The following is an 18,260-nucleotide window of genomic DNA, read 5'->3' as shown; positions in this document are numbered from 1 at the left end:
TTTTAAATGTCATGGGTTTAACAGGGAGCCAATAAAGAGAAGCCAATATGGGAAAAATATTTTAGTAGTACTCTTGTAGAAACATTTTACATCAACTAAAGGCTTTTCCTGGAGTTTTGAGCACATCTGATAAAATTAATTAATTGCACAGATTAAAGAAAGCAGTGATAAATATTTATAAAGACATCCTGGTCAAAAAATGGGAAATCAAGGTGTGTCCTATCTGGCATTGTGGATAGACAGAATCGGGCCACATACGTGTTTATTGATGATGTGACTGCTGATGGAAGTGGAAAGATGAATTCTGAAGTGCTGCTCGGACTCATCCAAATGCTGCAAAACTGAACAGACAGCATTGCACAGGTAAAATGACTCAAAGAAAACTGCAAAAGGAACCCAAGAGATTCTCAAAACAAAGAAATTAGATATTCTTCAAAGGCCAAGTCAGTCACCTGATCTCAACCTAACACAGTAGCTTTTAGTTACTGAACTCAAAGCTAAAGGCAGAGAGACCCACAAAAAAGCAGCACCTGAAGGCTAGTTAGCATCTTCAAAGACTGCAAATGAATTTCATCACATTAAAATACTAAAACAATCCACCAAGTTAAAATTATGGTTTGCTCGTGCAATTAAAATGCCTGAAAATGCAAACTTGAGTCTGCACAATCCTGAATAATACATTTAACATTGACTGTGGCAGTACACAGATGCAAAATTTACTACAGTATATCTTTTTATAATAAGAAAATACTGCTAATTAACAAAAAATTAAGCAAGAGAGAGCTTATCTCATGCAGTGAACTTATATAAAATAAAGATTATACTGAACTATGAATAAGGATAAGTCACTTTAGTAAAGTGAAAAACATAATAAAATCCAAACCCAGTACAATAAAACACTTTCATTTTGGACATTGTAACAATTTAATACAAAAACCAAAACATATCTCTCTCATTTAAAATTTCATATACCTCTACAGTATATTTATATATGTGTGTTTCTATGAGTGAGGGAAGAAAAAGAAAGAAACAAAACTGGATACAGAGTAACCAATGAGATTTTCATCAATAACGAAGACAACACAGTCACCAACAGCATAGCATCCTCTGGAAGATGAAGCCTGGGCGTTATCTACATGAGTTTACATACATTGACATAATCTGTTATCATGAATGTGTGTATGCTACACACAGAAAAGAGAAGATAACATCAGGGGTCAACTTTAAACTCCACATCTTAAAACTTAAATCATCTTAGAAGCACAGCCGTTCATTGTGAGACATTCTGCTAGAATGCAAAATCGCCAAAAAACAGACTCAGTCCAAGTCTAACAAACAACAGGACAGGACAAAACACTGTTAAAAAAATACACATACATGGACATTCTCACTGAATATCATACCAGTTTTGTCTCTGTTGATTCCATTTTAATCCTGAATACCCTGATTAAACCATTAGTAAAATACCAGTCAGAGAACGGTTAATGGATAGATCAAGAGTTCAAACAATATAATACTTTGGAGACATTTCAATAAAAAAAATTAAAAAAAAAGTCACACGTCTCCATTTCAAAACATTTAGAGGAAACATTTATAACAATGATAAAGAATGGCTTGAAAATTACACAATTCCTGCTTGTTAATTATTGCTGTGTGATTTTTTTATTTAATATTTCTCTTATAAAATACGTACAAAAGCCTGTAATTAAAGGGTAATCAGGGTAGCAGAAAGAAGCAAATTAAGCAAGGCAGAAACCCAATAAGCTTGAGTTGATTATGATACTGTATGCATCCATTTTACAAACATTAACACATGTATATTGTATTTATGTCTATGTATGCAACAAAAAATAGATTGTTTACATTTCAAATGGACACCTTATAGGAAAAGAAAATGTATATAAGTCATTTTAAGGTGTGTTGAAGTACATCACAAAAAAAAATGCTTGCATGTTTCACAAAAAGGGGGAAAACAAATGAATTCACAGGGGAGGCCACCTTTGTACATGGAAAACTACTTGATAAAAATCTGTGCTATGGACAGTTCAGTCATGCAGAGACATGCTGTGGATAGGAAACAGAGTGTGGTTAGCGTGCAACAGCTGAGAATTGAGAAAGAAAGGAGAAAAAAAAAAGGGAAAAAAAAATTAATAAAATCACCAAAGCTGTATATCCCTGCAATTTCCCAAGAGTTTAAATCAGTGACTGGAGTGATTAGTCTACATACCAAAGGCTAAAACAGCAAAACACACTCTTAAAAAATGCCTGAGAAAAACATGAATATATTAGAATAAAAGGCCTTTGTGTGCAAGTGTGTGCTTACTTCCGTTTTCATTTCCATTTACCAGAGTTAGGAGGGTGTTTTGTGCAGTCTATTCAAGTGTGGTTGTGGGATTGTGCGTTTTTATATTTATATATATATTTTTTATATATATATATATATATATATGAACATATATACTGTATATCACATATCTACAACATGGGTTGTTGAGCTTTGGGCAGTGCTAGCTAGAAAATTCTCTTACAATGGCGGTATATTGTTAAAATAATCTTTTAGTCAGTAGCAAATTCTTGATTTTTCTCCCATTCCCCTGCATTCAACTTTATCCCTCCATCCTTAACTGTCTTGTAGCTGTGCAGTTGAAGCCATGCAAAGAAGGGGAAGAGCAGAAAGAACAGACGAGGAGAAGAGCTAAATATAAGAAACCGTGATTTAGGCAAGACGACAGAAGTATTTCCAGGTCACTCGTTAAATGGCGTGTACATAGGAATCTCAAAGTCCTCGTTGCTGAAGTTGGCAGGCTGGTCCAACATAGACAACACATCCTGAGTCAAATAAAAGAAACAGATTTATTTAATGTGACATAGAATAGAAAAGTAAAACAACATCTAAAACTGAATGAGCTTGTGTCACTCACAGGAAAGATGTCTTGCTGGTTGCCCTGCTCTGAATTACTCTGTGAATGCTGCTGGCCTTGCCACTGGGGCCACACTGCCTCTGCTGCTCGAGGAGGGAACTGTGCCCCAGACTGAGAGCCATCTGGGACAGGAGTGCAGAAAAGATTGAGACTACAGACCAGTACAACTAAAGACTAAGAAGACGAAAAAAAGAAGAAGAAAAAACCCCACACACAATATACACACAACCTACCAAAACCGTTGTTGTTGAGGCTTGCACGAGCATTCATTTGCGAGTAGTTTGTGCCGCTGGTGGCGGTGGGAGCAGCACCTGTAGGCATGGGAGCAGCACCTGTTGGCATCTGCCCAAAAGTGTTGGTAGGGCCGCCTACAAACCCTCCCATGGGAGTAAATTGTGGCGACATGGTCTTTGCCGCCTGGGGAGCCACCTGCTGGGTAGAAAAGTAACAGAGATTTCTTAATTTACTAGCCCTTAGGTAGTATGATGTGATCAATAACCAAGCAGGCATGTAAACATATTCCTTATAGTGTCTTTTTTTGTGAATATAAAATGACTAAAAATGCCATCAAACACAATCACACAATTTGGTTATACTAGTTTACCTGGTTATTAAATTGCGGTCTGGCTGCAGGTCCAGCCCCAGGCCACCCGCCTGTTGGGCCTCCATGGAGGGGGCTTGTCGTACTGGATTGGTTAACTTGCTGTGGGGCTACGTTCTGACGAGAAATCTGAGCCAAGATCTGTCCTGCTGAGGCTGAGTGGGTGGGCTGCGGTATCTGTGGATTCATATTGACTGGTCTATGGAGAAAAGTGACAACATGCATAGGGATAAAATCAGATCAGAGCCCAACATTCTGTCATAATCTCTGTGGAGACAGGTTTCAGATGTGTAAGTGTTTTGGTGGCATTGTCTCGCCAATATTGTGATGGAAATACATTTGATGGACAATAATTCCTGACAACATCACTGCATGTCAACATTTCACTGCTTCATTTCCACTTTTTGCCAGTGTTGGATTTGGCAAACAATTTTTTTAAAAGCTTCTAAAAGGGAAAGAAAACGTATTTGCTGAGAGTCTGCAAAGGTTAGTGGCAAACATTATAAGAAGGCGTGCTAACCACAGAAGTTGCTGTTAAGGCTCTTTTCCACTAGCACCTGCTTGGCTCGATATAATTCCAATTGATTTTTAGGATTTTTTTTTCCATTAGGGGGTAGTATCCGGTACCAGGTATGATGCCATTGGATGGGGCATGAGAGTGGAACAAGAATAAAACTGGGCATTTAAAAAAACAAAAAAACAAAACAACCAGCAGCGAGGGACATGGCCACACATGCTTTTTGGCTCTCTTCTTTTACCCGGAGACTGACAAAAAGCCACAGACCGAGCAGCATTTATACCATTGCCTCCATGCCGTCCATTGTTGTGTTGCGTCTCATATGAATGACATGACAGGACTTTCAGGTTCCCTTGCTATAACAACCACAATTGTAATGTGGTACTCAACTGTATTGGAAAACGACTAAAACGGAGAAGAGAAGAGTCGAGTAGGTGCAAAGGGAAAAGACGCATTAGTGACATCTTCTTGCATCTACTGCCGGTCATAAGCATTCCTTTTACTGTTTACGACACTCCCAACTCTCGGGAATACAATGAGTGATAAGGGAGTTGCACTAAAGGTAATTTTGCTAATTTGATGATGGGATGAAACTAAAAATGTTAGAAAAGCTTTTAATGGTATTCCATCATCTGACTTTCTGATTGTAGTTCAGTTCGGTCTTGCTGTTGCAGGTGCTGTATTCGTGCTGACCCGCTTCTAAGGCCACACACAGTACTTTGTTAGGACATGATATACAAGTTATCTTTTATGTTATGATTGATTCAATGTGATTGGAAATCTACTAAATAAGACATGACAAACATTTACAACAACAACAACAACAACAAAAAAGTATAGCAAATTTTAAAGTCAGGAGAACAGGGAGTATAGCTACTTCAGTCTGTGCTTTGAAGAGCAGATTTTGAAGGGACCTATAATCTTTGCCAGGCATCTTCTGCATCAACTTAAAGCTTTTATTACCCGATTTCCAGACACAGTGGAAGATTTACAACTTAGTAACTGGGAGTTTTTCTCCTTGCCTCCAGTTGGTAGATAATAAACATTTCTAAATTTTTACTACAGTAAGGTTCACAGCATTAACTTTACATCATCCCAAGGTGATAATAAAACCTAATTTAGTCCTATATCAACTAAACGAAGCTACAAAAGTGCTTGTTTATGGGGGAAATAGCTATGCACTTCTAAGTAACTGAAATTAAATGTCTAAGAGTAAATATATTCACAAGCAACAGCACACAAACACTGAGCAGCCCTCACAATAACTAAGGTACACATACGGACACAGAACACTTGCTACCTGTATGCATCGCTGGAACGACCAGCAGCAAAGTTGTTGTTTGGGGCGTAGATCTGGGTGGATGGAGTAGGGGTGGAGGAAGGAAGGCCTTTGGTCTGATCTTGCCCTTGGAAAAGCGAAGGGTAGAGTTCTGGTTTCTCAATGCTCTTGCTGTGGTCCGGCCCTGCTGCAGTGACTGGCTGCATCTGAAGCCAACCCAAAAAAAAAGAAAAAAAGGCGTGAGTCTAGAGTTACACTAAAGAAGAGCAGGCTCAAAACATAAACTGTAAACATTCTGGTGATCAATAATGAAAATAACTGATGCCTGCAGTGCTGGGCAAGTTAAAGGTCTGGTTTGTAACAGACCAGCCTCTGTTCACAGTAGCATGAGGACAACAAAAAACATTAAGGACATTAAAACTAGCAAAAATGTCCCACACAATACAAACGGTATCAGTAAAACCAACTAAAATGTTATGACTGAACTGTTTTTCTTTTATATGTTCATATGTTGTTAATCTACACATGTTCAGTAAGTGAGGTGAACGACTGGCCCGTGCTGCAAGTCTGCAAGTCTGTAAAACTGCACACTGAGGGTGATGTAAAAACTGCTGCTGCCAACACAAAAACAGCTGCTTGTGAACGTGGACCATCTAATAAACATTTGTGTGTACCACTGTCGGTTGTGAATACTCTGTTGCCCTAGTAACCGCTACTGGCAGCTTTCCATGGCAGTTACAGTTTAACTGACGCCACTGCTTCCACCATTTGGTCAGATCTAAGAATAAGCAAATATTGACATGTTCTCGCTGCTCCCTGTGGATACTTTACTTCTAATTGCAATTGTGCATCTGCTGCGCCATTTTTCTATCCTGCAGTCAGTTTAGCTTTCACAGCTTTGGCACTAAATTGACTGAAAAGCCTAAAAGTTATGAGGGACCCAGAGTTGGAATCCAGTTTATTGCTAATAGTTGCTTTACTTTACCACCATTGGCTATCTTGCTTGTAGTTCACCTTATTTCTGATTCATAAATTGTGTTATGTTTTACCTATTGCCGTTTTCATAACCAAAGATTAAGAGGTTACATGATAACTAAATTAATTCCTTTTAGTTGTGAGTTTGAATGAAAACTGATCTAATGTATAAACAGAGGTATGAATTGCTAATGAAAAAATAAGGAAACTGCACTGTAAAGAGCAGCAAACTTCCTCATATCTCACATGTCAATTAGACAACACTCCCTGGTTTAGAAATGGCTTAGAAAAAAAAAGAAAAAGTGCAAAGCTTTTGTTTGGCGTATACAGAAAATCCAGCGCTTTTTGGGTGATTTCTGCCACTGGTGTTTTATGATGTAGCCCATCTAATAAGAATGTCCCGAGGTTTACTATCAATGCAATTCTTAATGGTTTCTGTGATCAATTATTTCCACTTGTCAGACACTGAAAATACGCACAAACTTACTGAGACATGTAGAAACTACACGCCCATCACCACATGCTGATGTGCTGCTTATATAGGTGGCTAGCTGATGATGGCTGTCGTAAGTCCAAGAACAGCACAAGCAAATATAAACACTTAAAAGACTAATCGTAAATATGGGATAAATAAATATTTTCTTTATCGGAAAAATATATTAGATGTAGCAGACTAAATGCTGTGCCTCTCTTCAAACTCACTCCTACATGCTGCAGGTATCACAGCTAGAATGGCAAACTTTACAAGAAAACCTTCCAAATTTACAGATATAGCAGGTGATCTGCCTACAGACAGCTTTGACGTTTGCTTATTATTGAGTCAGTTGTGCTCTTGTTTTGAAAACCAGATGGCAGTGGATGGAAGCAGCAGCAAAACATTTTCTTATCACACCGTTGGTTAGATGAAGGAATTTGACTTTTACTTTAATGTCACGTTCCACATATAGTTTCACAGGTGAAATTGTTGATGCGGTTTTCACCAATCAACTTGTCCAGCTATGTTTTGCTGGACTATCTATGGCACTGTCCTGCTCACTGCTGTCTTTTTGCAACTAGGAGGTTAAAGCTCAAGATAAATGTAAACAAACATCCTTGTAGCTTCTCAAAAAACAACAACAACAAAGAATGCAGCACAAAACTGTGCTCAGACCTACACCATTTCATTTGAGAAGTTGATATTCTCCCACTGCCCTCAATATTTTCTCTGTAACATATCTGCACAATTCACATGAGTCATGATTTAAAAAAAATTTCTGCTGAAAATGACTAAGTGCTACAGCAGAAAGCACTGCAGTTGACTCAAGCAAGAATAGCAGGCAGTTGTAAGGAAGTTGTGATGATTCTACCAACATCCGGATGTGCTTTCCTGGAAAGCAAACAATCTACATCCTGCCACTGTTTCTATAAAAAGAAACTCAAAAGAAACAGGAAATGTGTATGCTTCAGTCAAGTGGTACAGTCGTGTTCCCTGACCTGTGGGTGGGTCATTGATCCTGGTTCATATGGACCATCTCGTCCTTCCAGGTCAGCCTGCTGTTGTTGTAGCTGTCTGAAAAAGTAGAAGAGAGGGTTTGTTATTTGAAGTTGGCCTAATATACCATAACTTCCACAAACCCATGCTCTTAACTGTTGCATTAGAAATCCCAAACACCTGCTGACAAACTAGCACTCAGCCCACCACCGTCAACCACCGTCCACCGTGGGAACACAAAAGGTGTCAGGAGAAGAATGTGAGAGTACATACAGCTAACATGCCACACCACCTATGCCAAAAGCTCACCTCTTTAAAGTATATTTAATACTCAGAATAATAAAATAAGACATGCTCCATTTTACCACTTCTATTCCATTACTACAGAAATGAAGAAAGGAAGAATCACCCAGAGTGGGAAAAACACAAAAAAAACAAAAACAGAAGAACTATAGTTTGCTAGAAACAGCAGAAGTCTCCCATGAAGAAGCAGCCCCTGTTCTCCCAAGCAGGGAGAGGATAGGGAGGTCAGGTCTGGTCTCACCTGGTGGCCATCTGGCCCGGACTGAGCACTACAGGAGGACCACTTGGGCTGCTCTGACCCAGGGAAGGGGGCATCGAAGCCCCAGGGGAGGAGATGGGAGTGAGGGGGTCCTGAGCTGAGTTTCTACTGCCCCACAATCATTGGTGGGTGCAGAGGAGAAGTATTGGGAGAGAGTGATGAGTCTGTGGTTTATTAAAAGCGGCTGTGGTAGTTGTGGATGTAAGAGGAACTGTAAGCATTCACACAGAGGAATGTCTCACAGACACGGTGAAAAACATCAATGCTTTCGTTCTTTGCTGGATCTGATTGTGTAATCATGTCTGCTTGACTCACTTGACATTGACATTGGTGCAGATGATGTACTCGATCTCCTCCGAGAACGGGTTCTGGAAAGTGAAGGAGCTGGTTCGCATCCAGATAAATTCTCTCGACTTGGTGCGAAATCGAAACATCACTGACAGAACCTGACCCTTCAGCTTAACCACCTGTGGACACACACATCCAACAAGCCAAACATTCATACTGTGGTGTTTTCATAAGCAATGAGCGGAAGATTGCATGCACACATAGAAACTGAGTGACTGGAAGATATCGGGTTACAAAGGTAATGGGACAACAGTGTCTACTGCTGAATCTGGTGTTGCAGAAAGAACATTTTCTCTTGCAGCAAATACAATCAGACAAGTGCTCTTCAGTGGAAAATGGACAGTTTATACTTGTATGGTCAGTTTCAGTTTTAGTCTGACTTTGCACCATTAACTTTGAATGTTCTGAGATCTTATCTTCCATTTTTGCTACATTGCTCTTGCAGCAATGCTTTCCCCCATTTTGAGCCTCTGTCATCCACACACAGACATGTAAATTAAAATTTATGTAGTTAAGGAAATAAATTACCAAAATGCAAATAAACTTTCAAGAGAAATCTCTCTCAAACATCATCCAGGTTAAATAACCTGTGTTTCTCATATACAACAAAAGAAAACAAGGATCCAACTATTTAAAGTTAACATCCAAGTGGTTTTGGACAGGGCTAAAAGTTCTATGAAGTTTTCTGTTGCTCAAGATCATGCTGATAGCAGTTCATTTATACTATAAGATACTTTTATTAGCCTCATTAGTGACTTTTGATTTGTACAGTTTTACGCCGGATTGCTTTCCTGATGTAAACCCAAAGGTATCTGTGTCTCCAGCTGGAATTAAACCAGCAACCTTTTGCTTGCCAAGCAAATATCTAAACCAGTATGCAACAGAACCGTAGCCATTTATTCACACCACAAATCTGAAAATAAACAACATTATCAAACCATTTGGCATTACAAAGAATTATTGTTAAGCTATTCCTCAGCCTCATGTAGACATTCATCATGTCCACTTCCATGATGAAAGTCCAGGTGCAGCTTTTCTTTATGTGGTTAAAAAAGTTTTGTTTTTTTTACTTAACTACAAACTGTATTAGCGTGACTAAACACAGCTGAAAGCCTCAGACTGCAGCTCTTTTTCTTTCTCGCTAAGGAGCTGTCATCAGATCCATTGAAATTACGACACTTTTAATGGCAAGCCAAACGTGAAGTGTGTGTGTGCATGTGTGCGTGTGTGTGTGTGCGAGAGAGAGAGGGAGAGAGCAGGTGAAAGTAGGGAAAGGGAAAAAACAAGCAGTGACAACAGAATTCAGCAAATGAATGACTGACACTGCACTGAAGATGGCAACCACGTAGCAGCCACTGGTAGCTGAAGGGAAAAAAATATGTATTCCTTGACTGGTTGACAAGTGATTGCTTGTTACAGCTTGAGTGAAATTGGTTGTAAAGAGGTATACATCATTGCACGGACAACCTCCTTGCAATTATTTTGGTCACTAGCAGGCTGCAATAGCTAGACTAATAGTGGTGTGCATGGAAAACACCAAGATGTTTGCAAACACTGTGGTGGCAAAACTGTCCTCCATGCAAACTAGGGGCAACCACGACAATCTGCTAGTGACAAAGCAATTACAGCCAGGTTCTTGGTGTAACACCCTTTTTCACCCATCTAACATAATATGATTCCCAATCTCCTTCTCAAAGTCAGGAGTACAGTTTATAAATCTAACAGTGATACCCCATTGAGCTGGTATTCTGTATGAGCAGACACCCAAAGGCAAAGTGTGTTTCATATTTGAATTGGAAAATGGTGGATCAATGCAACCACAAATATATTAATAGAGTTTTTAATTCACCTGTTGAAAGCTGTCTCTTAGTAAGCCCTGGTCTTCAGGGTGGGCGAAGTCTAGGATACTCTTCCCCAATAAATCCTGCAACAAAAGAAAATGTGGTTACTCTACAGGACATGAAAACTAACTTCTGATAAAGACTTTCAGAGGAAATGCAATGCAACCCTGGCACTTTAGCCAGCTATGTTCACCTGGGGTTGATATCCGATAGCGGGCAAGCAGCGATGATCTACAAAAGTGAACATGCCCTGAATGTTGTGTCGGGAGATGAACTCCACAGGAACACTGATACTGTTCACATCTGTGTCACCAGGACAACAAGTAACCTGCAGAAGAGTCAAAAATAAAAGGCAATAAAAACCCAGACACAAAAACTTAGATAATGTCAAAGTTGCAATGAGCATGAGTAAGATTAGATTTTTTACATTTTCAGTTTCAGATCAGTTTTTGTTCTAGCAAGAACAGAACAAAACGCAGAAGTTCTTAATTATATCAGTGTTTCACAATGACTTCAACTAACTAGTGCAAAATCACCTTCAGATAACACACTAATAAAAAAATAAAATGCAGCTTTTTCCACCTCATAAATCTATCTTCCACCACTCGCACAGTTAATTTTATTTATGTTCTGATGATTTGAGGATCAAAGGTTACTGCACTTTGATATCAACGAAACATTTGCCCGTTTACTTGACCTCACAGCAAAAGACATGGGACCACAAGACATCCACTGTACCTGCAATCTCCCAATAGCAACTAGACAGTAGCGACTCCCCTGAGTATTGTCTGCTTCATCATCTGTTAATGATACTCCTGAAAGACAAAAGACAAAATATAAAGGATTAAAGTTTTTTTTTCAATCTAGCTCTGTGCTTTTAAGCATTGTAAAGAGGTCTTCTGCATATAAGTAAGCAAATATAACAGATGCTCATGTATCTAAAGACTGAGAAGGACTAGTTTTACCTGCAGGGGGCCAGGACTTGATGTATCCTGTGCAGTGCACCACTACATACTGTGGTTCCCCTTCCTTGGCTGCACCCAAACCATTTCTTAGGTTGAAGAAGTAAAGACAATGAAAATATGAATTTACAGCTGGTATATGTTAGGTATGCTTGTTCTCTGCACAGTAAGTTCAATAAGATTGTAAAAGAAGATATTTTTGTTTTTGGTCACCTGTTTCTGTTCCTAAGAAACTGCAGTCTGTTCATTGACATTGGTTCCACTGGACACGTGCCACACCTGCAAACACAAACAGTCCAACACACCACATGAAACTGTGCATTCTGCTACACATTTCAATACAATCATAAACTATATTATTAACTGTTAATCACCTCATTCTGCAGATGAATGATCGACGAGCTCCCATACTCATCCTCGCTGATGACTGCTGACTTTCCTTCTTCACTGTTCCTGTCTTTAAGTCCAACATCCTCCCTTTTGAGGACAAAGACAACACTGAACTGTGCTCACAAAATGAAACACACATGTTCCCTCATGACTGTGAAACTGCTCCTAGAATGTGTTTATACCTGTGTTGTTATTCTCTGCAGTGGAGAGCTGCTCCTGAAGCTTGTCTTTGTCGTCTGGGTGGAGCTGATCATACAGGGAGGATCCGAGCCAGTCAGACTGTGACTGGTTGAGGACCGGGGTCAGGGAGTCAGAGACATAAACAATGCGCCCCGTCTCGCATGACACCACAAACAGGAAGCCATCAGCAGCCTCCAGAATAAGATGCTTAAGCTCCTACAGACAGACAGTGAGCAGTGAAGGTCAAAGATCAGTTGTGGAGGTATCAATCTAAAGTATTTGTAAAAATGCAGAAAAGTGTTAGAAGTGTAAACATTTCTATGGGAAGAGCATATAGAAACATTGGCTACCTGGCTATTGGCTTGGTAGAGTAGAAATCTGATGGTTTCATTTACGCATTTACAGCCAATAAGTTTAAAAGTAAGAAAACATAAGGCAAGAGAAACTGTTGAGCAGAAATCTAGTGGATGAGGTTAAACAATGTTCATACTACCACTATATACGCATTTTAAAGCCATCAGAAACTATCAAACCATGATTGGCTTGCACTTCTGTTTTACTTTTTGTTGCTTGAAAAATACTGAAAAATCTTGACTTGTGTCACATTCAGGTGAAAAATTACTGCTGCTGGATATGAGCCCTGCAACCAGAACACAGCTGCCTAACCCCTGGAGCGTTTGTCCCTCAGATAATATCAGCCATTTGTTTCACGTATATATATCTTAGTCTTTCATCTTGTCACCCCATTGTTGTATTCCAAACCTTTGATGTTTCTGTCTCTGTTTAACCTTTACATGTAAATCTTAAACCCCACTGATTGTTGTGTCTTCCTATCCCCTTGCATATCAGTATTAATGCCATGCTTTTTCAGTGGTTCAGGGTCAGATTTCTACTCCCACTCTCCGGGTTGGTAAGCCCACCAAATTCAGAAAACTTAAATAAAACACCACACAACTCTTGAAATCATTTCTTCAACTATAATGATATCAGCAATATTTAAACATCTAGTCATCTAATTGTGCACATCCCTAGTTTCATCACTTGCATGCATTTCAGATGTGAACTTTCATATTTCTAATTCACCTTTGATGAGATGACATAATGCACTGCAAAACAGTATTGTGAGTCTGTTGGTTTGCTTGCAGCGCAGAGGTGACAAAAGTTTTACTTTTCAACCGACAGCCAATCAAATCCGATTCTACCACTGACAGCAGTGTGGAAGCTGATGCAGCATGCAACTAAGCTTTACAATGTAACAGATACATACACAACACACACAAGTTCTGCATAATATACAAGTGTACACGGCTCACTTGAACACAAGGCATATTAATAGTTGGGTTTTTGAACAATTAACAAATTAAACAAGTGTCTAAATGAACGATGGTTAAAATAAAAATGAACATAACCTTTGACATTACTAATTTAAACTTTACCGACTACCTAATAAGGAAAGTTACTGAAAGTAAAAGCTAACCAACAGCCACAACGTGAGAAAACAAGCATGTTTAAAAAGGTGTTACTTTCAGTATCCTTTACTTCTATTGATTTCAGTGTTACACAGTGTGAGGTTAACTGTGACTGTGAAACCTTTATATTAACAACTCTTACATAAGTAATACTGTCACATAGTCACAGGTATTGCCTTCCCTGAATAGTAAGGGTTTTTTAAATTTTAGCAGGCATTTCAAATCTGAACTTCCTTCCGTTTCTCATACCTGGTCGGTGAGAAATGAAGGTTTGTACGACCCATCTGCATTGGTATTGCCGCTTCCTCTAAGTGACTTCATATGAGAAACTGCCATTCGCAGGATGGTTAGTTTGTCTGGTTTCCGCGCTAGTGCACTGCAGGTGGGTACCATGTCAGATAATTCTGTGATGTAAGCAGTCATCTTATTACGCCTCCGCCTTTCAATCTCACTGTGGTTCTCCCTGGAGTGAGGAAATGAATGAGACAGAGGTGGAGAGGAGGGATCGAGATGGGGGAAACAGATGGGCGGGTGGACAACGAGTATAGTTTAGAGTTTATGTCGCAATGTAAAGATGCCAATCAGGAAGAAGAAGTGGGAGTGCAAGAAGGTGAGACGTGTAATGAACGTATCAAACAATAATGTGAAGTCAATGATCTAAAAAGAAATTTAAAAAATGAACGTGAGAAAGCAAAAGAGTTTGGTCTTTCAAGGCCAGTTTGTGTGATAAAAGAGAGCAAGTGCCGAAAGAGAAAGACCCTTCAGTTAACCTGAGAAGGGAGAGGGGGACAAAACAGACAGAAAGGATAGTTGCTGAAGAGGAAGGGGTTATTGGAGTGAAAAAAATCCTTAACTTGCACAGTGTAGCAGTTAGTGACACATAAAATAGTGGTGGGTTGAAAGGGGAAACCAGCCTCTTTGGGAAAATAAGCAAAACATTCTGAAGGCACCAAAACAGACGCAAAGCAGCAAAATATACGGGTAATTTTGTGCTGTTGAAACAATAATGCGCTGGTATCCCAGCAGGATAGGAAAGTATTTGATCACTGCATTCAATATCAATATGAATACAAGCAGGAGAGGGAGCCTTCCACAGTGGTACAGGCCATACCTGGCTAGTTTTTCCTTATCTGCAAAACTCTGATCGTCTTCCAAAAACCTGGAAATGAAACCAACCAACTAAAAAAAAAACAGGCCCAAAGTCACTACCGAAACGAAAGAAGTGCAAGATGACCTCTCCCCTCAAAAAAAAAAAAAAAAACCTGATATGGGGAGACAGGCATAGGGGTTGCTCCTGCATCTATATTAATGTTCTGCTATATTCCCTTGCTATATGTCCATTCCTCTAAATTCATCCTCCTACCTGGCAAAGCGCTCTTTATCATTGCTGGAGCCTCCTGTGTCATCATCAAACCTGAAGAGAAAGAAGAGAACCAGATTGATTTTTACTATAATGCAGCCAGTTTAAACCCTCGATGCCCTGCTTAACTCACACAAACATACCTGCTTATCTTGTCTCCATCAACATCATCAAAGTCTGGCCTGTGAGAGAGGAGAAACAAGACAATCTGACACAGTTTCACACATTTTTTTCCCACCAGAATTTTCAACCACGACGATCAGAAACAAAAGTCAGCCAGTCAGCAAATGTGCATAGCACAATATGGATACATCAGCACAAAAATTAACAGTATCTCTCTCACACCCACACACACACTTACGCAGCTCGTCTTTTGTTGCTCCCTTTTGGTACAACAGCCCCACCACTTGTTTGGGTCCCACTGGCCCCCATACCCAGATCTGGGTCTTGTAACTCTATTAATAACACAGGGCAACACAGAGGCGCAATAAACAAGATGACAAGTGATTTCCTATTATGCCTGAAGCACTGAAAAACAAACTCAACCACCGCCAGGAGCCTGTAATCGGAGCTCAAAATAACATCAGCGTACATGTGTCTGATTTCAAGGCCACATTATAGAAAATTAACCTCATCTGCTCTTGGTTCGTGTTCGTTACGATTCGGGGCTAACCTCAAAGCTACACGTAGCATACAGATACAATCTTGTGCACAGAATTGTCTAAAAACGAAACATTTGAACAGCGTCAGCCTATTGCAACTTGACAGTTTGCTCAACTCAGATTTGGCTTTTCAGCCTAACTCTTTTAGTGGTGCAAAATATGAAAGGAGAGCCACAATAACCGTTAATGTGCGCTAGTTAGCATGTTTGTGCAATAACAAGTCTAGCCATGCTACGGAGCTAAGTTAGCCGACGCTGTCACGCTATCATTGGGAAAGTGTCAGCTTAAAGCTCCGCTCAAGAAATCCCTCATAACTGGTTAACAGCTGCAGTGTGGGGTGTGACTACAACGTCCCCGTGGCTTAAAGTTGACCTTACCTGCATTTGAAGAAGACATCTCCGCGTGGAATAACATAAACAAAAACTTCAGCTTCACCCGAAAAAAAAAAAAAAAATCCTCAACTACCCCGGCCCTCCCCCTTGCCTGTTCGCTAGGTAGCTAAATGGGTAGCTAGTATCTTGCTGATTTCCTCACTTTCTCGCCCTTTTTCCTTTTGCGTTTATGCAGGCCCTCAAACCATGACTAACACTAGTCCGGGTGACTCAGATAATTTTAATCATAAAAAAATAACAGGTTCACCTCCTCAGTGCCTGTCTCCCTGTTTTCACTCCGTTTAAACCCCCCGTCAACTTAAGATGGCGTTTTCCTCGCTAGCAGGGCTAAAGCTACCGTGTAAACGACACCAATGACGTCACTACCTCAAACCCTGCTGGCAGCAGAGGGAACTGCAGCTCCACCGCTTTCCAGACAGAGGTGCATGATGCAAATGTGACGGGGTTTTGATGCATAACCAGTTCGACTGAAACTTGTGGTTCACACTAACGCCTACAATATTTTAACTGCACGGCTGTGAATAGGAATCATCTCTCCTGCTCCTCAAGGTGGCAAATTTTACAACTCGAAGGACGTGAAATAGTCCAGAAATGCTTAGATCAAAGAATTAAACGGCGATTTAATAAATTTTGTGTTTATACCCTGCTACCTGTTTCTAAATGTTGGATTGTTTGTTTAGTGCTTCAACTTGTCCTTCTTTTTGCTTCCTTAAGGGGGGTCACCACAGAAGATGATCTGCCTCCCTCTCACCTTTTTCCAGGTATACTCTGTCTTACCAGACATCTTCATCTCCTCCATCACTACATCCACGAATCTTCTCCATAGTCTTCCTCTTTTTCTCAGCCTTTCTTAACCTGAGCAGTCCCTTTGGTACTACTGTTTTATGTGTGACACAATAATGTAAAATATGGATACATTGCTAATCAAATGAAAGTTGATTAGTTATAGTTATACATAAGCTCCAATACCCCACAATTAAAACCATCCATTGCACATAAAGTTTTATACATGCAGTGGATACAACTACTTTATTCATTAGCAAAGTCACAGTGCTCAACAATGCACAGTAAAAAATGTCTCAATTTTTTAATATTAAACTGCATAAACCCTTGAGGATGTCATTATGAGGTGACAGCGCCACCTAGTGCACGACTTTATCACCCATTTTATTATATCATTTTAGTTTGTACAGTGTTTGCACTGCAAAAACAGAACATTTCTGCAAATAATCAGAAAATGCAAGCGTTTAAATTATAGGACAAAGTTCAGGTAGTTCAGTTAGCTGATGGTGCATTTTCTTTAAATGTTTACATCTTTGGGCAAATTGGTCACAGAGCAGTGGTGGATTTCTTCGATTTTCTAAACGCAGCACTTATTTTTAATGTGTAAAAGTGAGTCTATTGCACTAACTTTTTTTTTTTTTTTTTTTTTACCTCAGGGACTAACTGTAGTAGCTTTATTATGCTCAAAGCTTTTTCTTGTGTGTGTAAATATAGATTATTAGGTGAAAGTTTGACTGGTCCAGCCCACTTAAAATGAATTTATATTGTCCACGATGTAATTAAAAAAGAGTGTGACCCCCTTGTATATATAATATACTCTTATTATAAAAGGACTGATTTACTTAGGATTAGCCGTGATGAATGCGAAAATAACCACAAATTCAACTTGGTTTCATTGTGATTCATGATCTTTGATTTTACCATTAATAACAATACTTAGGCATCATTAAACAAAAAAACAGACAAAAAAATAATAATAACACTGTAATTAGGACACAGCTGTTTCTTCTGTATCACTGGGGAAGAGAGGCTGCTGGTTGGTTGGGGGTTAGTTAAAAAGAACGTGGTAGTGGAATGAGGGTGAGTTTGAAAGGAAGGCATTTTTATAAAGAAGAGAAGACGTGAGAGCATGTAGCAGGTTGGATCTATGATGTGAGGTGGAAACAGGAAAGAAAAGGAGAGGGCATGAAGACAAGGAGAGCTTCCCATACATTACAGATAAGGCACTTGACATACAAAGCTTTAGAGCAACAAAACTCTGTAACACTCATTTCATGATTTCATCTAAAAACTAAAACAAAATAAAAGTTTCAAAGAACATACCTGTAAACACATTTAATACCCAGAATGATACTTAAAAAATTTACTCAGATCAACACTTTAAATTTGCAGCCGGGTTAACAATCAGAACCCAGACTATTGGGCAGTGACCTCGGGAAATCTGAAATTGCGAAACCGTCCTGCTCCACTGTACTTAATGAAACTCCAGCATTTCAACAGAGCAACGCCCATTCGCATTGAGTCATCGCTCTTCAGTGGGTGGCATC

The 18,260-nt window shown here is 39.5% G+C and overlaps 1 protein-coding gene across 8 annotated transcripts; it reads right to left on the bottom strand.

Annotated features, from left to right (window-relative positions):
- Positions 1 to 1,643: 1,643 nt before the first annotated feature.
- arnt (aryl hydrocarbon receptor nuclear translocator) lies at positions 1,644 to 16,299 on the bottom strand. Of its 8 annotated transcripts, none has more exons than XM_026183422.2 (20): positions 15,916 to 16,299; positions 15,238 to 15,331; positions 15,020 to 15,058; positions 14,880 to 14,930; positions 13,766 to 13,979; positions 12,050 to 12,263; positions 11,852 to 11,954; positions 11,691 to 11,756; positions 11,481 to 11,566; positions 11,254 to 11,330; positions 10,709 to 10,843; positions 10,524 to 10,598; positions 8,642 to 8,793; positions 8,309 to 8,434; positions 7,767 to 7,842; positions 5,340 to 5,524; positions 3,526 to 3,721; positions 3,155 to 3,353; positions 2,922 to 3,043; positions 1,644 to 2,829 (listed from the first exon to the last, which is right to left on the bottom strand). In XM_026183422.2, exons 1-20 carry the CDS (start codon positions 15,950 to 15,952, stop codon positions 2,746 to 2,748), a joined length of 2,331 nt encoding a protein of 776 aa, XP_026039207.1. In that variant the 5' UTR covers positions 15,953 to 16,299; the 3' UTR covers positions 1,644 to 2,745. The 8 variants fall into 8 exon arrangements, with proteins under 8 accessions (XP_026039207.1, XP_026039209.1, XP_026039208.1 ...); XM_026183424.2 differs by having other exon boundaries at positions 3,155 to 3,350; XM_026183423.2 differs by having other exon boundaries at positions 8,309 to 8,431.
- Positions 16,300 to 18,260: the final 1,961 nt, after the last annotated feature.

Source organism: Astatotilapia calliptera, chromosome 11 (assembly GCF_964374335.1).
Source record: "Astatotilapia calliptera chromosome 11, fAstCal68.1, whole genome shotgun sequence".
In the NCBI taxonomy this organism is placed as follows: domain Eukaryota; kingdom Metazoa; phylum Chordata; class Actinopteri; order Cichliformes; family Cichlidae; genus Astatotilapia; species Astatotilapia calliptera.
Note: the sequence above shows the minus strand (reverse complement) of the source record. Positions and strands in the feature narration are given on the sequence as shown.